The following is a 26692-nucleotide window of genomic DNA, read 5'->3' on the forward strand; positions in this document are numbered from 1 at the left end:
ATGTGAGGTAAATGTAGTACAGCCTAAAGAACAGACTTAGTATACACAAGTGTGGACAAAAATTGTACAAGTGAAGACAGCAAAAACTGTAGAATATTAAAAGCTGCAATAGAAGAGCTAATAACAGTTCACTACACAGCTCAGAAAATTAATTTCCTACTCAGGCAGACTAAGCTTAGTTATAAAAACTTTCAACAATAAAAAAATAACCATGTTTCATAAATCAACAAATTACTATGAAACTAAAAAGACATTATGTTCTTACCACAACATTCCATCTGTGTTGTCAATCTTCATTCATTGCTGACAGATGGGTTTGGTTCCGACCTCTCGGAACCGATTCGGCCGTTATACATAGCTAGCGCCAGCTAAAAACTCTCGAGCTAAGGCTCTACCCACAAAGCCCTTCTTCCCATTACCTCAGATCAAATTTGCCTTAAAGTTAAGAAAATACAGAAGCCCTATCTAAGGAATAGCCCTATAAATAACAAAGACCAGGTCCAAACATCCAAGAGCCTTTGAGAGGGGGCGGGAGGGTGGGATGTCAAGAATGAATGAAGATCAACAACACACATAGAACGTTGCAGTAAGAAGGTAACCTCTTTATCTGATGTTGTCAATCTTCATTCATTCTTGACAGAGTCCCCAGCTACTTTAGATCCTGGGCGGCCCCAAGGAAGGATATTCCTGAGCACCATAGAGCCAAAGGATGCTCTTCCCCTGGAGAACATGTCTAATTTGTAATGAGTGATAAAGGTATGTGGGGTAGCCCAAGTTGCAGCTGCACATATACCTTCCATAGAGGCTCTGGAATGGAAGACCGATGAGGTGGAAACAGATCTTGTAGAATGAGCTCTAATTGTAGTTGACAGTCTAAGTTTATTCTGGTTGTATATAAAGGTAATGCAGTCTCTTAGCCATTTTGACAATGTGACCTTTAATATATGTCTGCCCAATCTAGTACCTGAAAAGGATAGGAATAGTTGGTCTGATTTTCTAGAGGATTTTGTTCTGTCCAAGTAAAAATGTAATTGTCTGTGGACGTCCAACAGGTGCAAGCAGTAAAGTAGTACTATCCTTTGTAAAATTAGGAACCAAACTAGTAATTCAATGGTCTGGTTGATACTGGAGTCTGATACCACTTTAGGAAGGAAGTTGGGATTGGTTCTGAATGATACTCTTTCTTTGTGGATGATGATATATGGATGATTCACACAGAGCCTGTAACTCTGAAATTCTCCTAGCAGATGTGGCAGCTACTAGGAATAGAGTTTTTCAATATAAAAACTTGAAGTCGCAAGTGGCTGCTGGCTCTAAGGGCTGTCAAGACTAAGGTCATATCCCATTCCATTACCAGATCTCTGAAAGGGAGTTTTAAATGCAGAGCGCCTTTAAGAAAAATATTGCATAGAAGATGAGACACCAATGAAGGGTCATCAACCCCATTATGAAAATTTGAAATGGCAGCTAGATGAACCTTAACTGTAGGCTTACAGGCTCCCATTTAAAATAAAGTGACCAAGTTTTCCAGGACCTTAACTAGTGCAGAAAAAGGATCAATGCCGTTTGTACACGCCTAAATTGTAAATCTTTTCCACTTGCTTAAAGTTTCCTGGTGGATGGTTTATGGGAAGCCAGAAGTATCTTCTGCACTGGAGAGGACAAGTTATTTTGCCTGGTAGTTACTGGAATTGGAGAAACCAAGCTGACAGCTTGAGATTTTGAAGATTGGGATGCACCAGGCCCTAAGAGTGAGACAGTAGGTCCAGAACTGGATCCACAGTCCATGGGTGTGAACCAGGTGAGGCCAAAGAAAGGGAAACCACACTTGATGGGGCCAGTAATGTGCAATGAGAATCACTTTGCTTCTCAACCATTGGGCTTTCCTCAGAAAGTGGGGAATTAGTGGAATTGGGGGAAAGGTATACAGAATTTGCGGGGGCCAATCAAGAAGTGCATCTCACGGGGATTCCCTGCGAGGGGGCATTAAGGCAAAGTAGCTGCTGCATTTGTGGTTTATGGGAGAGGCGAACAGATCGCGGCAAGGCTGACCCCATCAACGAAAGATCTTTATTGCTACGTTGGGATTGAGAGACCACTCGTGAGGCAGGAGGACACACCTGCGCAGTTTGTCCACAATTACGTTGGAGATTCCCAGGATATGCATTGCTATCAAAAAGCGGATGGAAGCGATTGCCCATTGCCAAACCCTTAGGGCTTCCCGACACAGAGGGTAGGATCTGGTTTCCTCCATTTGTTGATATACCAGACTACGGACATGTTGTCGGATTTAATTGCAATTGTCCCTTAAGGAAGGACAGGCTGAAATGCTTGCAACGTTAAAAGCACTGCCCTCAGTTCTAGGACACTGATGTGCAAACTGGCCTCTTGAGGGGACCAAGTGCCTTTGACAGTCTTTCCCAGAAAATGCCCCCCCCCAATCTGGGAAGCATCCGTGGTCACTACGGCCTTGGGCTGAGGGGGAGAAAAGGGAAGACTGCATATACATTCGCTTCTGGCTTCATTCACCAAGTTTATAATTTTTTTTTTTTTTTGCAAAGATTTGTTATCAAGACTGAATGGGACATGGGGCACGTTAGAAGTGACCATTGCAAAGCCAAGAGCCTTTGAAGCAACCTCATGTGATACCTCGCTAGGGGAACTAATGTTACCGTTTCTGCCATGGTTCCAAGAACTTGTAGTACCAGACAAGCAGAAACTTTGTCTTGGGAAAGGATCATTTGAAGTTGCAATCTTAGCTTTAACAAAACTATGATGATGGGAGGCCACACAGGATATTGTATTTAATCTTGCACTGATGAGTTCCAGAACCTGTGTGGGAAACAGTTGCGATTTGTCTGTCTGAAATGCGAAGTGTTTCGGCAAGATTGAGAACGAAGTCTATGGCGTAAAGCAGTAAATGCCTGGAAGGGGCAGTGAGGAGCCAGTCGTCTAGATATGGAAACACCCAGAATCCCTGTAGTCTCAAATAAGCTGCTACAACTGCCATGCATTTGGTGAACACCCTGGGGGCTGTGGTGAGGCCCAAGGGTAACGTTCGAAACTGGTAATGATTGGCTCCTAGCCAGCAGTGGAGCGCTTCTGGAGCGCTTGTCCATCTTTATGTGTTAACACGCATCCTGAAGCTCTACACAGCACATCTAATCGTCCTTCTCTAGAAAAGGAAGGATAGAATGAACTGTGATCATCTGGAATTTTGTCTGTTGCACAAATTTGTTCAATAGGCTGAGATCCAAGATTGGTCTCCAGTCCCCTGTCTTTTTTGACACTAAAAAGAATATTGAGTAGAATCCGGATCCTATTTGATCTGGTGGGACTACTTGGATGACTTTCTTTTGAAGCAGCTTTTGAATTTCTACTGCTGCTAGATCCCTCTAACTGGGTGGAACATTGAGGATTCGCCTTTGGGGTTTTGAGAAAAGACTAAAGGGAATATGGTAACCTCTGGTGATTAATTAATGCACCCAGGAATCTGATATTATTGTGAGCTAGGCTGAATGGTGCAGACAAAATCTACCCCAGACTTCTTCCAGAGGTAAGCAATCGGGCCTCTGTTCAGGAGTGCTGATAAGGTTGTCCAGAGAAGGAATTTCTGGAGCCCTGGTTACGCAGGCCCCCTTTGCCATGGGAGAGGCTTCTTCCAGAAGAGTTCCCCCTCTGCCCTGGGGGGAACACTCACCATGCATGTCCCAAAAAGCCCCTTGGGTCTTCTAGAACCACATTTTCCACTCCACTGATTCCTGGAGTAAGGTCGTTGTGGAGTGGAAAAACATACGCTCACAGTAGAAAGAGTCTTTCCAACCTTTTCACACCTGGCTAGCATCTCTAACTTTTGTGCCAAACAATGAAGTACCATCAACACTAGCACTGATAAAGGAAGACTTAAAGGGATCTATAAAATCACACAAGCACATCCAGGCACAGTGCCTAATGGCAACACCTGTACTTGCTGCTTCAGACGCCCCTTTGGCTGTATGTGTAATAAGCCGCATGGACAAATTTGAGATAGACTCCAGGGTGGCAAGCTGAGAGGCATCCTTATCTTGAACCTCGTCAGACACTGCTCCTGCTAGGGTGTTGTCTAGTAAAGTGTGCCAAAAAGTTCAAGGACTGAATAGTGAAGGTCGTTGAAGCAAAGAACTGCTTCCCAAATCTGTCCATCGTCCGGGACTCTTGCTTAGGAGGATGGACACACTTAGACCAAGGTTGTTGATCCTCCGGGACTGAAAAGAATCCTATCCGGTCTCCAGGGAATAGGGTCTATGGCGTCAGAAGCCTTCCGCAGTCGCTGAATGATCAATATGACTAGGTCATCAGTGGGCAGGGTCACCCAAGAAGTAGATGTGCGAGCACGAAAAGCTTGCAAGAACATAGATTCCTCGAAGGATGGGTTGTTTTAATACTTACAGGATATCACCAAAGAACCCCACTCCGACAAGCCACCACCCAGATTAGGAGCAGAGAGAGGACTTGAAACGGCCATGGTGCTGAGAACCACAGAGGGCACCGTAGAAACAACCGGAACCAGTCCAAGGATCTCTGAACCGACAGGCAAACCTTAGTCCTGGGTGTGCGATGGTTCTGAAGGAGCCGAAGACTACAGAGTAGACTCCGGCACTGAAGTGAAGTCCACCATCGGCACCAGGAGCATTGAAACAAGGGGCTACAAACCCTGGAAGGAGGTTGAAGGAGGAAAAACTGGAGGAGTCCTAGGAGAGTAAGCCTTGGCTCCAGGTGGGATGGAAGTTTGAGAGGGTGCAGGAAGGCCTCTGGCTGCTAAAAGCTGGTTTATCAATCTGACCACATCCAATTCTGAAAGACTCCTGGAAGAATGGATCGATATTCCTGAAGGAGACTCAGGCCTGTCCAGAAATGGGCTCGGTTGCTGACCCAAAAAAGGGTCTATTGAAGGGGAATATCTAGTCCAGGGTAACTTCAAAGAAACAACCTTCGGCACCATGGGCTGTTGAATGGAAGGGGAAGGTGGAACCAAATGAGAGGATGCAACTACTGCCGGTGCCAGTGAGGTTGTCAGCACCGAAGCAATGGACGTTGCCGAAGTGGTTTGAGTCAGTTAAGTACTTGACGGCACCGATGTTGATTGTGTTGTCTTCAGTGCCGGAGGTAATGACCATGTCACTTTCAGTACCTTGGCCTTCGGTTCCGAAGAAATTGTCGGAACCTGGGGTTTCTGAGATTTTGTTTCATATGCCTTCGGGGAAGACTACACTGAATGGCTCCTTTTTTTCATTTCAGGCTTTAGAGATTTTGAAGTCTCTGCCTTAGATAGGGCTTCACCAAAGGGATACTTCAACAAACCTTTCAAAGTCAACGTATTATGTCTTTCTGCAAGAGTCTGGGCGCTAAAGCCCTTACAAATGTTGCAAGACAGTTCCAAGTGAGGGGCACCCAAACAGTACACACAAGAAAAATGCCCATCAGAACTGGGCATCTTTCTGCCTCAGTCCTGACATCATTTAAATCCAAATGTCCCTTTTTGTTTCTCTGCCATGTTGACAAAATAGTCTAGTTAGTGACGCACCACACACACTACACTCACTCAAAGAAAAGGAGGAAAGAAAATTTATCGAAAGACTTTTATTTAATTTTAAAGGATATACCAACAATGGTATTGGAAAAATATCCAATGGGTAAAAGGATGGAAAGGAGAAATAACGGGGATAAAAAACAGGAAGAATACCAACAATGGTATTAAGATTACCAAAGTTAAGAGGAGAGGAAAGAAGAGGCCTGTTACCAACTATGGTAAAGAGAGTTACTGTAAGGTAAAAGGGTGTGGGCAGAAAAGTAAAAAAAAAGTACAGTTTTGTACCTACCATAAATGTAGATGTTCGAAGATCCACATTGCTGCAGTCCTTACATATGGGTAGTCTGCTGTCCTCGGTCGGCCCGAATACCAAAGTATTAGGCTGACGTCGGTCATGGGCGCCTAGATCTGACATCAGAGCGTCAGGGTATAAAAGCGCATGACCGACGTCATATCCTCAGTCTTTTCTTGCCCCAGATGTCAGAAGGTCCTAAAAAGAAAGGCCACAGCCAAAAAAAAATACTTCCCAAAAGGCATGTACAAATGACAGCTACCACCCAAACCATACAATCATTCCAAACTACAGAGGGGAAGGAGGGAGGGTAAATTGGACTGCAGCAATGTGGATCTTCGAACATCTACATTTATGGTAGGTACAAAACTGTACTATGTTCTTCATCTCACATTGCTGCAGTCCTTACATATGGGTAGAATCCCAAAGCAGAGGTAAAGGGAGGTTGGCAAAATTATAAAGCATTGGGAGCTGCCAAAATGCCCTGTAAGATTGCAGTGGCAAATCCAGCTCTAGATTTGGAATAAAGAGGAAGGTGGTAGTGTTTAGAAAAAGTATGCACTGAACTACAAGTAGCTGCTTCTAAAATATCTTTAGTAGCTACTCCCCTTAAAAAAGCTGTAGAAGTGGCAGTAGCCCTAGTGGAGTGAGGTCTGATTCCAGCCGGAACCTCCTTACCATGATGAGAATAACAAAAAGTAATACAAAATCCAATCCACTTAGAAACAGTTTGTTTTGAAACAGGTTTCCCCTGAGAACCTAAAGCAAAAGAAACAAACAACTGCTGAGACTGTCTGAACCCTTTAGTCCTGCTCAAATAATAACGCAACTGCCTGTGAATATCCAAAGTGTGCAAAATTTTCTCCCCTTTATTTTGGGGATCTGCATAAAAAGTAGGCAAATGAATTGATTGGTTCAAGGCCACCTTTGAAACCACTTTAGGCATAAAAGTAGGATTAGTACACAGAGATACCCTATCCTTATGAAAAATTAGGAAGGGTTCAAATGCCATAAGAGCCTGTAATTCAGAAACCCTTCTAGCAGACGTAATGGCCAACAAAAAAGCAGTCTTCCAAGACGAAAACTTTAACTCAGCAGTAGCTGCAGGCTCAAAAGGAGGTAAAGTAAGTTTTTCCAACACAAAATTGAGATCCCAGGCAGGAGTAGGAGCTCTACGTGGGGGTCTTATGTTCTTTGCCCCCCTAAGAAATTGCTTAAACAAAGGATGAGAGAATAATGGAGGGTCACAGTCATAGTGAGCAGAAATGGCTGCAGCATGAACCTTTATAGAGGAGAAAGACAAACCCTTGTCTAATAATTCTGTAAGATATTGAAGAGAAACACAAATCAGGCCTGGAAACATCAAAGCTCTTTGTTTTGCTCCAAATTAAAAATCTCCTCCATTTACCAGCATAAACTTTCCTTGTACTAGGCCTTCTGGCCTCCAAAATAACATTCATAACTTGTTGTGGAAGCTGCGACCCTCCAGGTTCTAGAACAGAATACGCCAGGCTGTTAGATGCAGGGACTGAATCCTGACATTGAGGAAATGATTGCCCTCCTGAGACAAAGGTGCGGAATCAAGGCAAAGGCCATGGAGGCTCCCGTACTAAACTCCTCAGCAGAGGGTACCAGTGCTGTCGAGGCCAATCTGGAGCTATTAGAATCATGGAGGGCTTGTCCTGTCTGACCTTCAAGAGTACCTTGGGGAGGAGAGGCAGAGGCGGAAAGGCATAGACGTGAAGATTGCTCCAACTGAATGATAGAGCATCCACTTTCCAAGCTGTGGGATGAAACATTTTTGTGCAAAACTTTGGCAACTGGAAATTTAGTGGAGAAGCGAACAGATCTATGTCTGGAGTTCCCCATATCACTGTCAATTTTCGAAATACATGAGGATCCAATTTCCACTCGTGGGGATCCACTGTCTGCTCAAAACATCTGCTAAGGAGTTCTGTGCTCCTGGTAGAAACCTTGCCTGAAGATTGAGGTGTAAACTGAGAGCAGTCTCCCACAAAATCATTGCTTGCCTGCAAAGAGGGTACGAATGGGTTCCCCCTTGCTTGTTGATGTACCACATGACAGTTGTGTTGTCTGTTAGAATCAACACTTGCCCTGGGTGAAGTAAATCCTTGAAAGCCATCAATGCAAATTGGACTGCTAACATCTCCTTCAAGCTGATATGTAAATGTTGAAGTCTGGCAGGCCACGTGTCTTGCACCCATTTTCCATTGAGGTGTGCTCCCCAAGCCTTGTCCGAGGCATCTGTCGTTAAAATCTGACTCGCCTCTGGTCGGGTCACAGAGAGTCCCTTGTTTAGGTGACATTCCTGAGCCCACCACAAAAATTCCTTTTGAATGCAAGGTATTATTTGAATGACAGTGTCCAGATCTTGGCAGTGTTGTGTCCATACATTTTGAGATACCATTGTAGCTTCCTCATATGCAGTTTGGCATTGGGAAGCACCAGAATACAAGATGCCATGAACCCCAAGGCTTGAAGGACTGTCCTTGCAGTCAGCCTGGACCGTAGAGACAATTGATGGAAGTAAAGTGTAAGGTTCTTTTGCTTGTCCGGGGTCAAAAGGCCATCTGGGAAGCTGTATTCAGTCTCACACCCAGAAAGCACATTTCCTGAGAGGGGACGAGACTCGACTTTGTTTCGCTCACAGAATACCCTAGGCACCTTAACACTGCCATCACATACTGTAGATGATGAAGAAGTTCGTACTTGTCTTGAGCCAGAATCAGGCAATCGTCCAAATAAGGATAAATTTGTATTCCTCTTAACCTGAAGAAGGCTATCACTGGAGCCAGAACCTTTGTGAACACCCTGGGCAGTAGATAAGCCAAAGGGCAATGCAGAGAACTGATAATGTAAAGTCCAAGCCAAAACGCAGGTATCTCCTGCAACTGGGCCTGATAGGAACATGAAGATAAGCCTCTTTGAGATCCAGAGTTACCATCCAGTGATCTTTGCCCAACAGAGGTAGAAGTTGTTGCAACGTCAACATTTTGAATTTTGGAATGTCCAGGTATGTGTTGAGGATAGATAAATCCAAAATTGGCCTCCAAGTGTTTCCTTTCTTTGGTACTAGAAACAGGCGAGAATAAAATCCTAGGCCCACTTCTGACAGAGGGACCTGCTGTATAGCCCCATTTGAAGAAGTAAAGAAATCTGCTTGTGAGCCTCTACCCTTTGTTGAGGAGGAACGTCTGGCATGCCTTTGAAAGGAGGCACTGTATGGAAATAAAACTTGTAGCCTCGGTCTATAATGTCCAACACCCATTTGTCCTGGGTGATTAAAAGCCAGTTTTGCTTGAAGAGTGCCAACTTTCCTCCCAAAGGAGCTGCCAGACAGGAAGGATCTGGCAGCTGAAGATGCAGGTCATTGGGCCTGTTTACGAAAGGACTGGCCCCTGCCCTCACCTGTAGATTGTGCAGGTGAACTCCATGTTCTAGGCCTGAAAGAACTCTGAGCTCTGCCCCTACCACGCCTAGATCTACCCCTAGACTGTAAATCAGAAGAAGGATAAGCCCATCCCTTAGTAGGCCAATTCCTGCTAAACTTAGGAGGCTGCACCTGCAAAAAATATTTAACAGTCTGCATAGACTTAGCCTTGTCTTCCATTTTCTTCAAGACAGACTCCACAGGAGAACCAAACAAAACTTCAGACTGTAAAGGAGCATCCAAAATTCTAGTTTTAACATGCTCTGACAAATTCTGATCCTTAAGCCAGGCGTGCCTGCGAATAACTGAACCAGTGGCAGCCACCCTGGAAGAAGCCTGTAAAGCATCGAAACCACACTGCAAAGAATGCTTACCCACCTGTTCAGAAGCATGTACCAAATCCTGTAATTCTCTACATTCTATGCCCTCTGCCAAAGCATCTACTTTAGATTTTAGTTGAGAAAGGAGAAAATTCTGATACTTCAACATATGAAACTGGCAATTCAAAGCCCTCATTGCTAAAGTGGAAGAGGTATACACTTTCTTACCCCATCTATCCAAAGCTCTAGCATCTTTATCTATAGGAACTGGATTCTTTACAACAGAAGCCCTGACACCCTTAGGTCCCTGGCTAATAGTTTCTGGGTCAGCCCTTGGACTCTTATACAGATATTTATGAGCCTCAGGTACTCTGTAATACCTATCTGGCTTAACTGGCGCAGGAGGCAGAGAGTCTGGATTAAGGGAAGCCTCGGAGAAAACGTCTTGAACAACATCCAAAACAGGAGGTATAGCCAAGGGCCTATGTTGTGGTAAAAGCAAAAATTCCCTAAGCCTCTTTCGGGAATCTGAGAAATCCTGGCCTTCCCATTTAAAATGTTCCCTCATAGAATGCAGGGTTTCTGAAAAAGAAAAATCCTCTGGAGGAGAAGCAGAAGGAGTGGAATCCTCTGCATCTGAATCAGAATAAGGAGGAAAATCCTGAATGTCTTCAGCCGAAGACTCTGAATAATCTGAAGCCTGCTCCAAACTTTCCACCTCTGGCTCCACCCTAGGTCTCTTATCAGGAGGGGGCATAGAACCTCTGATTAAAGAAATTAAATCTTCTGCCATTTTAAGCATGTGTTTTTTAGGCACAGAACCTGCAGAACTAGGACTGACACCCGTGGAAGGCAAACCAGGCCTGCTCTTGGAAGGAGCCCTAGAGACAGAAGGAGAAGGCCTAACCACCTTAGGCAAGGAAGGGAGAACAGCAACCTGAGAGGCCCCCTCAGCCTGGCCTGACTCCTGAGAGGCCACATCTTGCAAAATTAAAGCCTCCCCCTGAGACTCAACTGAAACCTCGGCTGGATCCCCAGATTCCACCGTAGTTTCTAAAGAACCGGCGTCCGGAACGGACGACTCATCCTGCCTGGACTTTAAAGATTTGTCCTTGCGCTTCTTCGCGGTAGCGGCGCCGGAGGATCCGGCGGCATATTATAATTACACCGCTCAAGACAAGCCTAGCGCAATCTAACCTACGCTTAATGGTGCGCTTATTAAACCTAGCACAAAAGCGACACCCGACTACGTCGTGCTCAGGTCCCAAACAAGGAATACAAAGAGAGTGGTAATCCCTATGCGGTATCTGTTTCCCACAAGAAATACAATTATTCACTTTTTCTGACATCCGGAATTAACTGAGGCAAGAAAAAACAAAAATATTCCCCAACGGGGTACTTAGCCCAACTTGGTTTCGGTCTGAAACTCAGAATACGAAAATTTCAGAACACCGAACGGCACTTCCACACGCTGCTTCTGCATCGGACCATGCGGCAAAAAAGACTGAGGATATGACGTCGGTCATGCGCTTTTATACCCTGACGCTCTGATGTCAGATCTAGGCGCCCATGACCGACGTCAGCCTAATACTTTGGTATTCGGGCCGACCGAGGACAGCGGACTACCCATATGTAAGGACTGCAGCAATGTGAGATGAAGAACATCAGTCACTCACGCAAAAGCTAGCTAACACTATCCAATAATAATAATAATAATAATAATAATAATAATACAGAGTCTTAATAAAAATTATCCAAAAAGATAATGACAAGTACAGTTTTAAAGCACTTAACTGAGAGCATCGGCTGACACGTCCAATTTTCTATGCGGCAAACAAGATCTGACATAATGGGGAAAAAAAGCTTTGTGGGTACAGCCTTAGCTCGAGAGTTGTTGGCCAGCGTGAGCTATGTATAACGGCCGAGTCGGATCTGAGAGGTTGGAACCGAACCCATCTGTCAAAAATGAATGAAGACTGACAACATCAGATACCCTATTCTACCTACGCTATTTTACAATGCCAGTTTTACTAACAAATCCTAAAACCTGACGTCTCGACAAAATAACATCCATGGTTTCATACAGAACAGAGCTGTTAATACATCAAAGAAGAAAATGGAATCAATAACAAAACATACATACATACCCGGAGCAAAAGCCCAACAATATGGGCATGTCCATCTGCTGCTGCCATATGAAGAGGTGTCCTGTCTACCTTGGTTCTAGCATCCCGGCTAACTCCTGCTCGGAGGAGGACTTCAGCAGTGGAGTAATGGCCGTATTGTGCTGCCAGATGTAAAGGGGAAGTGCCAAGCTGCATAAAGAAATTAAATGTTACAGATGTACATGGATACCAAGACATGAAAACATCAAATTCCCCCAAATTGTTCTGAATGTACACCCTACTGAACTTTACTGCCATAAATGACTGATTCACAGATGCCAAGGTTTGCTAATAAATTTAATCCTGTAAGTTCTAGTTTTGATTCCCACCATTTCTACCTGCAAACTGTACAACTGTGAAAGTCTGTTAGACCATGCTCCCAAGTCATTCTCATAATGGTCATCTGGGCATACTGATCTTGCTCAGTTAATTCAAATAAAATTAAGTCTAAACATTAATACTTCCAAGTTTCTATGCTGAAGATATACACTGCACAATAAAGCTGGTCACTGGAATAGAAGACAAGTTAATGTCTACATCTACTGAAGCTACAAACAAACGTCTTAGACCTACCACTAATAAAATTGACATATTCAACTAACTGAATTGTCAAACACAAACTGGACTACTTATGAAGCACCATCACTACTAAATAAAAAAAATGGTCTTGTCATTTAAATCAACAATTCTGTGACAGTTTAGTTTATTGCCTAAACTAGAGAACAGAACATGCCTGTAAGAAAAAATAAGACCAATCTCATAGTCCAATTTTCTTTAACCACAACACTTAAGCCACCAGCATTCTCCCTGCCTCCTTGTCTGTCCACTGCACGTGAGTACCTATACAAACTCCAAGCATACTTCAAACATTTTACTGCCATACTCCTCATGTCATCATGAAGGCCATTCTAACAGTATTTGGCCACGTGTCAGCTCCTCATTCCACTCTTCTGGTTAAGTACAGGTCTCAGTCAGGTCTTATATGGCCTTCCAAATCTTCTTCCCCAATGAAGCATACATGGAACTAATGAAGCATACATAGAACTAACTAGTAAAATCTTTAAAAACTAATTTTATTCAGCCCACAGTCTAATAACTGTCCTTCAAACCATTTCTATACCGTTGCTGTTCCTGTAAAAACAACAAAGGTGGCTAAAAAACAAACAGTCATGGTACATTAACTGGATCCTCACTACAACAATACTACCATCTTTCTTCACATGAATTAGGACACTCCAATGCCTTGACTATGCATGAACTGCCCTTTCCTTTTAAGATTTTTAGATATTGTCCACTAAAACAGTACTCTGTCAATGATCAATGTTTCACTGCAGTCTACGTGAATGACATCACATATCGACCAGCTAACTGATCGGTTTCTGCCGGTTTAGTACAACTAAAGTTATGACTAAGTGCTGGGTGGGGAGATGGATAGGGTCTCCCCCAAGCATAAAGTAGGTGGATGGCATCCGACCACTACAGAACATTTCAAACAACTCTGCTGGCTTTGACCATTCGGGCTTTAGGGAAAGACTGTTGAATGGCCACACTATTTTCATCCAAGATGGCTTTCTTAACTTTCTCTTACTTGCCTCCACCCCACCAAACCAGCTTAAGGTTACCCCTAACTTCAATGATACAACCACCCCCCCCAATAATAAAATTTTAGCTACCATCTCCTAGGCTACCTTTTGTACCCAGATTCCCTAGTATTCATCCAATCTAGAATAAATTCAGATTCACATATCAGTCACACAGCAAAGCAACTTCATAATCAAAACAGGCATGTACCAATAAAGACTGACAAAAAAAATATTACACATCTGAAAAAAAGAGTTCTACGCTACACATCCCCCACTGTGGTTCAGCATTTTTAAGCAACAGCTGTGCTACTTGTATAAAAAGCAAAACTGCCCTTTAAGGGACCCGTGTATCTTACAAACTCCAACTAAGTGGCATGACATCTTGCATATTACAGACCTGGCTCTTATCTGACCAGATCATTCAGCATCAGTGTCAAACAACCTAATCACTCAGGATCATGGATTTTTTAATATCTGCCTAATCGTAAACAAAAAAATATCAATTTCAACAAATCAAAGCAATACTCAAGACTAAGATTACCACAAGTAGGTAGCTTCATCTGCACCAAGGTTGCTGAAAAAGAAGTTATGTACTCACCATAACATTCCATTTGAGTAGTTATACTTCATTTTCTGCAACCTGTGGGTATTCTAATCCATATCGGATCCGAGCCGGCAACACTTTTTCAAGCATCTGCTCCAAGCTCCTCCCCTTACCCATAATCCCTCACATCTCCTACTTTCCCTCAGATCGAGTTTGCCACTAATTAAACTATTAGCAACTCAATAACACTAACCTAGAACAGGTTCGGGGGAAGGAGGGCGGGATGGTTGCAGAAAATGAAGTACAACTACTCAGATGGAACGTTATGGTGAGTACATAACTTCTTTATCTGACGTAGTTAACTTCATTTATCTGCAACCTGTGGGACATAGTCCCCAGCTACCAAAACTCCTGGGAGGCCCTCATGGAAGGATATTCCTGAGCACCGCAGAGCCAAAGGATGCTCTCCCGCTAGAGATCAAATCCAACTTATAATGAGAAATAAATGTATGTGACTTTGCCCAGGTTGCTGCTGCACATATACCATCCAGAGAAACCCAAGACCAAAAGGCAGCAGAAGTTGCCATAGATCTGGTAGAATGAGCTTTAATAGGACCAGGTGGGGACAGGCCTTTATCCCTATAGACTTGCAGTTCACATTGTGTAATCCATCTAGCCAAGGAGACCTTGGAAATGGCCTTGCCCAAAAAGAATTGTTTAGTCCTGTGTAAATAGAAAAGAAGCTGTCTATGAACATCAAGCAAATGCAGCTTATATTCCCCCTTGTTCTGGAAATTTGGAAGAACACAAGCAGATTAATCATCAAGTTAATATTAGATTCACAAGCAACTTTCGGTAAGAAAGAAGGGTTCGTACGAAGTGAAACCCTGTCTTTATGAACGATCAAGTAAGGGGGCGTGGCAGACAAAGCTTGGATCTCAGAAACCCTTCTAGCTGAGGTAATGGCCACTAGAAAAGCTGTCTTCCAGGACAGGAATTTCAAATTTACTGATGCTGCTGGTTCGAATGAGGGTGTCACCAACGCCTATAGAACTAAGGGAAGGTCCCAAGGAAGGACGGAATCCTTAACAGGGGGACGCAAAAGAAAAGTACCTTTCAGAAAAGCCTTGCACAATCTCAAAGAGGCCAGAGCATTCAGATTTTCGCCGACATGAAAATTAGATATGGCTGCCATTTGTACTTTCACTGTAGAGGAACTAGCCCCTTGTTGGAAAATATATGACAAAAACTCCAACACTGCAGGAACCGGGGCTGTAAATGGATCTAGGTTTCTCTGACAAGCCCAAATAGAGAAGCGTTTCCATTTGCTGCGATAAACTAAAAGTGGAAGCTTTGTGGGATGCCACCAAAATACTCTTTACTGAAGATGATAGACTGGGAGTCCTAGTGATCAAGGGAATTGGAGCAACCAAGCTGTCAGCTTGAGGCTGTCCAGATCGGGCGGACTGATGCTCGACGGGTGAGAGTTGAGATGCGGGCAGGGATCCAGAACCCGTGGAGGAGTTAGAGCATGAGACCAGAGGAAGGGGAACCACACTTGACAAGGCCAGAAAGTACAGTTTTGTACCTACCATAAATGTAGATGTTCGAGTGCTAATACAGCTGCAGTCATAACAGATGGGTTATCCTGCCGTCAGGCAGGTCCTCGGTCGGCCGAATTCCAAAGTCTAGGTCCGGCGTCGGTTGTCGTCGCCTCCTCCCTGACGTATGTGCGGCAGGGGTATATAAAAGAACCAGCAGACGCCATTTTCTTCAGTTTTTCTTGCCCCAGATGTCAGGTGCCCCCAGAAGGAAGGCAAAACATAAACTTATGCAATAATGCAATGTAATATAATCAAAGAACAGTGGTTTGCAAGCAAATACACCATAAAAGAATACCCCAATCAGGTTGTATGAGGAGGTGTTTGTCATAAGGCCTGTCCCAAGAGGGGATGGAGGGAGGGAAACCTGGACTGCAGCTGTATTAGCACTCGAACATCTACATTTATGGTAGGTACAAAACTGTACTATGTTCATCGTGCATACAGCTGCAGTCATAACAGATGGGTAGAATCCCAAAGATAAAAAGGGGTGGCAGGCACTAAGTGGAACTAGGAGGAGCAAGGATGCCCTGCAAGACTGCTGTGGCAAAGCCCGCTCTAGATTTAGAGTATAGTGGAAGGTGATAGTGCTTGGAGAAAGTGTGCACAGAACTCCAAGTGGCTGCTTCCAAAATATCCTTGGTAGAAACCCGCCTGAGGAAAGCTGTAGAGGTAGCTGTGGCCCTTGTGGAGTGAGATCTGATGCTTGTAGGTACAGTTTTTCCATGAAATGAGTAACAAAAGCGTATGCAGTGGGCTATCCATTTTGAGATTGTCTGTTTGGAAATAGCTTTTCCTTGAGCACCTGTAGCAAAGAGTTGCTCTGATTTCCTGAATGGCCTTGTCCTGTCCAAATAATAACGAAGTTGTCTGTGAATGTCCAAGGAATGCAGTAGTCTTTCCCCTTTGTTTTGTGGGTTAGGATAAAAGGTAGGCAAGTGGATAGTCTGATTCAAGGCTACACTGGATACTACCTTTGGCATAAAGGAAGGATTGGTTCATAAGGGAACTCTGTCCTGATGGAAAATGATGAAAGGTTGCACAGCCATGAGGGCTTGTAGTTCCGAAACCCTGCGTGCTGAGGTGATAGCCAGAAGGACGGCTGTTTTCCATGACAAATATTGCAGTTCTGTTGAAGCAGCTGGCTCAAATGGAGGCAGGGTCAGTTTTTCTAAAATGAAGTTGAGGTCCCAAGCAGGTACTGGTGGTTTCCTTGGGGGGTTTATATTCTTAGCCCCTCTGAGGAACTGTCTTAAAAGAGGATGAGAGAATAAAGGAGGATCAGTGTTGTATTGTGCAGAAATGGCTGAAGCATGGATCTTGATGGAGGAGAAGGAAAGTCCACTGTTTAACATCTCAGCTAGGTACTGTAATATTTGAGGTAAATTTAGTACCAAAGGATTCTGGCCCTTTTTCTGATTCCAGGCACAAAAACGTTTCCATTTGGCGGAGTAGGCTTTTCTAGTAGAAGGTCTTCTGGCCTCCAAGATGACATCCTGCACCTCCTTGGAGAGGAGGGTCTGTTGGGAAATCAAGGAATCCTCCATGCGGCTAGATTGAGGGTTTTCAGCTGACTGTGAAGAGTTTTGAAGTTGTGCTGTGTCAACAGAAGAGGCACTAGAGGCAGGATCCATGGTGGGGAATGCGTCAGGCTCCTCAGGAGTGGATAGTAGTGTTGTCTTGGCCAGTCTGGAGCAATGAGAATCATCTTTGGCTTTTAATAGAACTTTGGGCAGCAGAGGAAGAGGTGGAAAGGCATAGACTGTCAATGTTGTCCAATTGAAAGAAAGTGCGTCCACTTTCCAGGCCTGTGGATGATAGGTCCTTGAGCAAAATTTTTTCAGTTGGTAATTTCTGTGGGTAGCAAAAAGATCTATGTCTGGCCATCCCCATGCCTGAATTATCTTTGCGAAAACTTGAGGATGCAACTTCCATTCGTGTCGATCTGTCATATTTCTGCTTAGGTTGTCTGCCAGCGTGTTTTCCTTCCCTGGCAGGAATTGTGCTTGAAGTTGGATTTGCAATTCCAGAGCCGTGTTCCAAAGGGACATGGCTAGTCTGCACAGGGGGTATGAATGAGTTCCTCCCTGTTTGTTTATGAACCACATCACTGTGGTGTTGTCTGTCCTTATCAATAGCTGGCCTCGATGCAGTAGGTCTTTGAAGGCCATAATAGCATTTTGTACTGCTAGCATTTCCTTTTGATTGATGTGTAGGTGCTTCTCTTTTTGGGACCATTTGCCCTGAATGCACTGATCTGCCATGTGCGCCCCCCAGGCGTAGTCCGAGGCGTCTGTTGTGATGATTTGATTTGCTTGAGGCATGCAGAAGTGGAGACCTATGTTTCTTTGGCATGCTTGAGCCCACCACAGAAATTCCTTTTGAAGACATGGAATGAGTGGTATAATTGTTTCCAAACTGTGGCTGTGTTGAGACCATAAGTTTTTTAGGTACGACTGAAGTTTCCTCATATGCAGCTTTGCACATGGGATCAGCAGGATGCAAGATGCCATGAATCCCAGAGCCTGCAGGACTTTCCTTGCAGTCAGCCTGGTGAAGGTTGCCATTTTTCTGAAGTATTGAGTTAGTTGCCCTTGCTTCTCTGCCGTGAGGTAGGCCATCTGGGTGTTTGTATTCAAGCTGGCACCCAGGAAAATTATTGCTTGAGAGGGTATTAGTTTTGATTTCTTTTTGTTGACTGTGTATCCCAGAAAGTTCAACAATTTTATTACAAACGCCAGGTGTTTCAGAAGTATGTGCTTGCTGTCTACTTGGATCAGGCAGTCGTCCAGATATGGGTATATTTGTATCCCTTGAAGTCTGCAGAAGGCAATTACTGATGCCAGGCATTTTGCAAACACTCTGGGTGCAGTAGATAAGCCAAAGGGAAATGCAGAGAATTGGTAATGGGTTGAACCTGCAAGAAATCTGAGGTATCTTCTGCAATCTTGTCTGATAGGGACATGCAGGTATGTCTCCCTGAGGTCCAATGTTACCAGCCAAGACTCCTTGCCCAGCATGGGAATAAGCTGCTGTAATGTGAGCATCTTGAATTTTGGTACGAGTAAATATGTTTAGGATGGATAGGTCCAAAATAGGTCTCCAATCTTTGTCCTTCCTTGGTACCAGGAATAGTCTGGAATAAAAACCTTGACCTTGTTCTTTTGCAGGTACCTCTTGAATAGCTTTCATGTCCACGAGAGCTGAAATTTATTTTTGTGCCTCTGCCCTTTGATTTTGTGGCAGGTTTGGCATGCCTCTCATTTTTGGAAGGGTGTGAAAGTGGAATCTGTAGCCTCTGTCTATAATGTCCAGGATCCATTTGTCTTTTGTGACAATATGCCAATTTTTTGAAAATAATGCCAGTTTTCCGCCTAAAGGTGCTGCCATTAAAGCTTTGCTTGGCATGCAAAGGGGAAAGTCATTGTGTCTGCTTTCTGAATGACTGTGATCTATCCTCTCCACCTCTTGGTGTAGGTGCTTGCCATTGTCTGGCTCCAAATGATCCTTGAGATTGCCCTCTACCCCTCGGGCGCCTGTATCTACCTCTTTGAGGTCTGTCCGTGGCTGGAAAGGACCAATTTTTGGAAGGCCAGTTTCTGCTGAAACGTGGAGGTTGTACCTGTAGGAAATCTTTCACTGTTTGCATTGATCTTGCCTTTTCCTCCATTTTCTTTAGTACCTCCTCAGCTTTAACACCAAACAATACATCTTTTTGAAGAGGTGCATCTTTGACATGATCTGGTAAGGTTTGCTCTTTGAGCCAAGCATGTCTACGTATGACAGACCCTGTAACAGCAGCTCTACAAGAGGCCTCTAAAGCATCAAAACCACATTGTAAGGTATGTTTACCCACTTGCTCTGCACTATGCAACAAATCCTGCAACTCCTTTAAGTCTGGTTGTTCAGGTTGTGTCATTTTGCTTTTCAACTGAGATAACAAAAACTGTTGATACTTTAACATATGGAACTGACAGTTTAAAGCCCTCATGGTTAAAGTGGCAGAGGTGTATACCTTTTTCCCCCACCTTTCTAAAGCTCTGGAATCTCTCTCTCAAGGTAATGGGTTTTTGGCAGTAGAAGCCTTAATTCCCTTGGGACCCTGTGAAATAGTTTCTGGGTCAGCAGCATGGCTTTTGTGTAGGAATTGGTGTGAATCAGGAACCCGGTAGTACCTGTCAGGCTTAACAGGAGCTGGAGGTAAAGAATCTGGGTTGAGGATGGCTTCTGTGTACACATCATCTAAAATATCCAAGACAGGAGGGATAGCCAGAGGCCTGTGCTGAGGAAGCAAGAGAAAATCCCTGAGCCTTTTCTTGGAATCAGAGTAATCTTGGCCTTCCCAGTGAAAGTGTTCCCTCAAGGTATGCAAGGTTTCCCCAAAAGAATAGTCCTCAAGGGGGGGGGGGGAGACCGAGGGAATGGACTCCTCAGCATCAGAATCTTCAAAAGGGGAATATGAATATTCCTGGTCCTCAGAATGTTCTGAGGTAATAGAGGCTTGGTCTGAGGAAGGGGAGTCTTCCTCCAATCTGGGCCTTTTGTCCAAGGGGGGTTGAGAACCCCTGATAAGAGTAATCAAATCCTCAGCCATTTTGAGCATCTGTTTTTTAGGCATGGGGCCTTGAGAGGGGCTCTGTGGAGCTTGTCTTTTAGTTTTCATGGCTGCTTTAGATTTTGTGAAAGCCTTAATGGAAAAAGAGGAAGGCCTGAAGACACCTTGAGAGGTGGCAGGCCTGTCTAAAATCTGAGTTTCCCCGCCAAGAGTGGAGTTGGTATCTGTAGTCGGAGTGGGGGCCGAGGAGCCTGCGACCTCGGGCACAGAAGACACCGCTAAAGAAGCGTCATCGGTACTCAGGGGCTGCGTAGGCGCCTCGCTGAGAACCGGAGCACCTGTAGCCGGCTTTAGCGTGGTGTCGGTAGAAGTCGCGGACCTCGTATGTCGGTCCTTATCTTTGCGTCTTTTACTCAAAACTGGAGTCGGAGTATCCGACGACATAATGTAATTAAATTTTTTTACCAAAATAGTGTTGGGCAAACTCCTCCCGATGCTTAATAGTGCGTTTGTTGAATCTAGCACAAAAACGACAGGCCGAGACGTTGTGGTCTGGGCCTAAGCAAGGAATGCAAAAGGATCCTTATGCGGTATTTGCTTCCCACATGAAATGCAATTATCAACTTTGTCTGACATCGGTCTGAGGCAAGAAAAGTTTCCCCAACGGGGTACTTAGCTTTCAAGAAGACTTCGGCTGAAAAATTTTCGTAAATCTCAGGAGCTGGCCGACCGGCACTTGCGAACTGCTTCTGCTTCGGGCACCGCGCGGCAAGAAAGACTGAAGAAAATGGCGTCGGCTGGTTCTTTTATACCCCTGCCACACTGACTTCAGGGAGGAGGCGACAACAACCGACGCCGGACCTAGACTTTGGAATTCAGCCGACCGAGGACCCGCCTGATGGCAGGATAACCCATCTGTTATGACTGCAGCTGTATGCACGATGAACATCGGGGCAATGAGGATCACTTTGCACCCCAGTCGGTAAGTTTTCTGAAGAAACTTCGGAATGAGAGGTAGCAGGGGATAGGCATACAGTAACCTGGGAGGCCAAGCATGGATGACAGCGTCTCTGGGAGAGTCCCCTGGTGAGGGGATCAAAGCGAAGAACTCGCTGCACTTCGGGTTGGAAGGAGATGTGAAGAGATCGCAGTAAGGGTGACCCCACACGAGGAAGATCTTCTCCGCTACTGACCGTTTCAAAGACCACTCGTATGGCATTAGAATAGCCCAACTCAGTCTGTTCACTACAATGTTGGAGCATCCTGGGATGTGCGTTGCAATCAGAAACCGACTGACTGAGATCGCCCACTCCCACACTCTCATGGCCTCGCGGCAGAGAGGGTAAGATCTGGTTCCTCCTTGTTTGCTGATGTAACAGACATGTTGTCTGACTGAACTGCAATCGTCCCTGTGGGGAAGAACAGTATGGAAGGCTTGCAATGCTAAAAGCACTGCCTCATCTCCAGAACACTGATATGCAATCTTGTCTCGGTCTGGGACCACGTGCCTTGGACCGTCCTCCCCAAAAAGTGCCCCCCCCCCCAACTCAAGCTGGGAGGCATCCGTGGCACTGTGGCTTGGGCTGGGGGGTGTTAAGAAGGAACGACCTATCAAGATTTCCGGCCACCAAAGAAGAGAAATCTTGCAGCTCTTCTGATTCGTATTGGGTAGTCCATGGGGAGGTCTAACCAAGACCACTGAACTGCTAGGATCCACTGAAGCACCCTCGTGTGAAGGCACGCACAGGAAAGGATTGAAATTGCTGCGGCCATGGAGCCTAGGGCTCGGAGAACATTGCTTGCCGTTGGCGTCCTGTGGCCGAGGATCACTGACACATGGGCCCGTAGGTTCTGGACCCTGTCCCGAGTGAGAAAAACTTGCAATAGTAAAGTGTCCAACCGTGCCCCTATGAATTCCATGGTCTGTGTTGGGTTCAAGCGGGACTTGGAGATGTTGATGGCAATCCCTAGATTGACTGCAAGATGCAGGAAGGAGTCTCTGGCCATGCAAAGTAGACGCATGGTGGCAGCAGCGAGGAGCCAATCATTTAGGTAAGGATACCCATGAAGTCCCTGAAGTCTCAGTTGAGCCGCTACGATTACCATAACATTGGTAAACACCCTGGGGGGCTGTGGTGAGACCAAAGGGTAGTGCTCTGAACTGGAAATGATTGGCTCCCAGCCAGAAGCGAAGGAATCTCCTGGAGCTTCTGCAAATCTTGATATGGTAGTAAGCGTCCTGGAGGTCTGCAAGGTGACCATCCGGAATTTCTGCTTGGCTACAGACAGGTTCAGGGTTGACAGGTCCAATATGGGTCTGAGTTCCCCCGTCTTGTTTGGCAGTAAAAAGAGCCTGGAGTAAATGGCTAATCTGGACTGATCTGGGGGTACCGGTTTGATGGCCCAATTGTAAAGCAGCTTTAAAATTTCGTGCGCTGTGGCTTCCCTTTGAGCAGGTGGAACATCCGGGAGGCGCGTTGATTATACGAGTGGGGCAATGAATGGGATGGAGTATCCTCTGGATATTATTTGGAGCACCCAACGGTCCACAGTAATGGACTTCCAAGCCATTAGGTGCAATAACAATCTTCCCCCCGACTGTCTCCAGAATAGGACAGTTGGGCAACCCCTCAGGGTTGCTGCGCGAGTTTGTCCGAGAAGGTCTCCCTAGACCCAAAGTTCCTCGGGACCCCTCTGCCTCTGGGGCGGCATGTCTGTCATGTCCCCCCTCTGCCTCTAGGGAATGAGTTGTCCTGAGTGTCCCGGGAAAACAGAGTTTCAGAACCACATCTTCTTCTTCCCTCTCTGATTCCTAGAAAATGATCTTTGAGGGCTACAGAAGCGGACTCCGACAGCAGACAGAGTCTTCCAGTCCTTCTCGCTCTGGACCTGGGTGTCACGAACCATCTTCCCCAACAGGGAGGAACTGTCAAAGGGAGCATTTGTAAATGACCCCTTGAAGGGGTCTGCGAACTGAGAGAGTCTGAGCCAAGCATGCCGCCTCATAGCTATGTCGGACACAGTCACCTTAGCCGCTCCTTCCGTGGCATGGGAAAGACGACGCATGGACGTGTTGGAAACGGATTTCAGAGTCAACATTTTTGCCGAGAACAGTCGCTTGTCCTCTAGCGACAAAGACTCTGGGGGCGACGCAGCGAATTCCATGACTAGATCTCGCTGGAGTCGAATGACATGTGCCACATAATTCAGCTCTCGCATGGAAAACATCGCTGAAAAAAAGACTCTCTTCCCAAACCGATCCGCCCTAGACTCCTTGTCCAGAGGGTGGATCGAAGAACTTTCCTGAGCCAGTTCTCTCTTGGTGGTAGCTGCAACCACCATAGCATCCACAGGGGATCCCTTGTACCAGACCTGTCTGTGGGAGGAGAAAGGATCCTGTCTGGGCGTTTGGGTATTGGCTCTATGGTGTCAGGCTCCTTCCATGCCCACGTGGTAATAGGCTCCACTAATGGGTCTGCAGGAGGGACACCCAGGATGTAGATGGGCCCATGCCAAAGGCCTCCAGGAATACTGATTCGTCCATAGAGGGTTTTGGGGCTGATCAACCTCCCCTCTGGCACAGGATTTCCATGATGTCTCCAAAGAAGACATCCTCGGGAGGTGACCTGGGGGAACCCTCACCTTCATCCAAGTCAGTATCTTCTGTGAGGGACTTGGGGGAGTCCATGTGCCTCCTCTTACACGAATGCTTACGGGGAGAGCCTCTTCAGTGGGACTCTCTGAGGAGGGCTCGTAAGTCACGGGGGGTTCCACGACAGGATCTACCTGGGGGTCCTCTAGCACGGGCTGTCCCTGGGACAAGCTGATGGCAGTCGTGACCAAATCCTCCACAGTCTGGGTGGAGTCCGAGGCAATGGGCTGGGGTCTCACCCCCTGGGAGAGAACCCTCTCCACCACATTGAAAGCCGAAGGAGAGCGCACCTCCTTGGCAACCAACAAGGAAGAAGTTCTCCCCGGCTCTGTCGTGAGGATCGGGGCCAAGCCAAGGTAGTCTGGGTTCCAAAGGAATGGCTCAGATCCGGCAAAGTCTGAGCTGAAGACTTCTCCATTCTCTCGGATCCGGCTCCCCATTCTCGGCCCCGAGAGTTGCTTGGATCTGAACTAGTCTGATCCAAGAAACTCAAGGATAATCGTCGGTGTCGAGGTTGGAAGACCTGTCGGCGCTGAAACCCCAGCTCCGATGATCCTCGGATCCATAAACTCCGAAACCGCAGGTCGGATCGGGAAAGGAGAGATTGGATGGAAGAAGGGCATAGAGGTCCCCTCTCCAGCCATAGAAGGGCCTGGCAAGACTCCCATTTGGATTTGGGTCCGAATGAATTTCCGCATCGTCCTGTCCATGTCAAGCTCCGACAGACTCAGAGTTGACAGCGAGGAGGCGACCAACTCAGATCTGGCTGATCTGCGAGACGACCTCGAAGAAGGCCTCTGGTCCGAAGGCTCCATCAGCTCCGGGGAGAACCTCGGGGAATGGAGCCGAGCAGAAGTGGCCCTGACAATTTTTGAAGGTGGACTGGGAAATGGCTCCCGCTCCGGAGATCATTTGTGGTGCCTTTCCCGCCCTTTTCTCTTTCTCTCTCGTCCTTATCCTTTGTTTTAGTCCCCATCTCAGCAGGCTTAGAGGGAGGTTGAGTCCCAGCCTGGGGGGGTTGGTCGGCTACTGGAGCTGATGTCGAGGTCGTCGTATCTAATGCCGAAACTGGTAGCAGGCCCTTGGCTACCAGTTTTGCCTTCCTCTCTTTCAATGCCCTGGGGTTGAACCCTGCTCACACACTACACGGCAGACTAAGGTGAGGAACGCCCAAGCAAATAACACACAGTGTGGCCATCAGCCGGTGAAAGCTTGGAGCCACACTCTGTGCATTTTTTAAATGTTGGTTTTGTCTGGTCAGCCATCATCACACACCACTCAGCCAAAACTAAACCAACAAACGCACACACACAAGGGTTGGTTAGGCCTACACTACCTAAGAAATAAACTTTCTAAACTATTTTTTTAACAAAAAATACGAACGGCGAAGGAGAGGAAAGGGTTAACCACAAGCAACTACACTCACACACTAAATATAAACCAAAAAGTACCACTTACTACACCCAACTTGGAGCTATAGAGACCACGATGCATACCCATGAAGCGGCAAAAAATGTTGTCGGCTCGGACCGGATATGGATCCGAATACTCACAGGTTGCAGATAAATGAAGTTAACCACTTCAGACATATTCTTTCCAAGACTTGTTCTAGAAATAAAATCGCATCAGCAAAAAACTTCCCTCCTAGCTGAAGGTAGGTTGCTTTCCTCTTAACTTTATAAAGCAAGGAACAAACTTAAGTAAAAGCACATTCATCACTAATATAGACTATGATCTTCCTGTCCTAACTACCTCATAGTTTACTACCTGAATTAAAATACATACTCTGTATAAGAGACTTCAAGAGGTAATGCACTCAAAGGCCTTCTGCCAAACATGCTAAGAATTTTCTCTTCTAAGATATCAAACTAGGCTCACATCAGAGATTTCTTACTCCTGTACTTTGGGTACGAGTGCCTCCTACCTGCACGAGCTTCAATCTCACATGTCACTTTAGGAGAGCTCACTCACAACTTGCACTACTTTTACTTCAACCCACTTGGCAAGTAAAAGTGAGAGACAAAACTAAAAAGCACACAAAATACATCAATAGAAAATACACTGTTCAGTTATAGGTTCATAGGTGTGTACTAGGCTATCAACCACAAGTATCTTTTTAAGCCTAGACATGCATCCCAATTCTCTGACAAATTCTGATGGCCTTGACAAATGTAAGCAGGAGCATGGAAGGTGAAACATTTACAAGCAGAGCCTGGAAAATGAACCAATTACAGGCTGCTCGTGTCCATTAGAGACACAGGTGCCAAACCAAGGAAGAGTTTCCTGTTTCCTATCCAAATGTCCTAATTACACTTGATTTGGATTAGGGAGGAACTCTGCTTCACATGGATAGGGAGCTTGTTCCAGAAAAAGGGGTAGTCTCTGAAATGTATACCTCTCTCTCCAGCAGGACCTATTTATATCACAGGCAAGGTTCAATTCTTAACTGCAGGCAATTCTGCTATAATGGAACTTAAGAAAATTCTGGGAGGAAAAAAAAATCAGCTTTCAGCAAGGAATATCACTTATAGGTGGGGACTGGGATTTGATTTGCAACAGTGAAGAAGTGTCTGGGGGCCTCAGAAGGGAAAATATAACAAAGGAGGGCAGATTCTTACAGAAATTTATGAAAATATTTGGCATGGAAGATGTGAATTCAGTACTAGGAGTTCAGAGTGAATTTACATATCGCCCAAGATACAAAAACTGGGCTAGGCTAAACAGAATACATTTCACAGGAACATGTGCATTTAATTGAAGGTCTTGATATGCACCCAATAACTACTTCAGATCATGTGCCAATAATAACCAAAATAAAAACACGGGGCAACAAAATAAAAATGAGACAGACGCTTTCCCATTTATTTGTTGAAAAGAGAGGAAGTTAAGGAATGGGGAGTGGAAATTATTCAGGAAATAGAGAAAACAGAAATTTCTTCTAAAAGTATAGCTAGGGAGTA

At 45.4% G+C, this 26692-nt stretch overlaps 1 protein-coding gene across 3 annotated transcripts in view; it reads right to left on the reverse strand.

The window, feature by feature from the left end:
- Nucleotides 1-26692, reverse strand: part of GABPB2 (GA binding protein transcription factor subunit beta 2) — a 1188026-nt gene that overhangs the window by 854381 nt on the left and 306953 nt on the right. For all 3 annotated transcript variants that reach the window (XM_044080023.1, XM_044080025.1, XM_044080024.1), the window contains exon 3: nt 11780-11947. In XM_044080023.1, coding sequence (XP_043935958.1) covers nt 11780-11947 — 168 coding nt within the window. The remainder of the gene's footprint in view (nt 1-11779; nt 11948-26692) is intronic.

The sequence above is a fragment of the Protopterus annectens genome, chromosome 8.part0 (assembly GCF_019279795.1).
Source record: "Protopterus annectens isolate FY-2018-M chromosome 8.part0, PAN1.0, whole genome shotgun sequence".
In the NCBI taxonomy this organism is placed as follows: Eukaryota; Metazoa; Chordata; order Ceratodontiformes; family Protopteridae; genus Protopterus; species Protopterus annectens.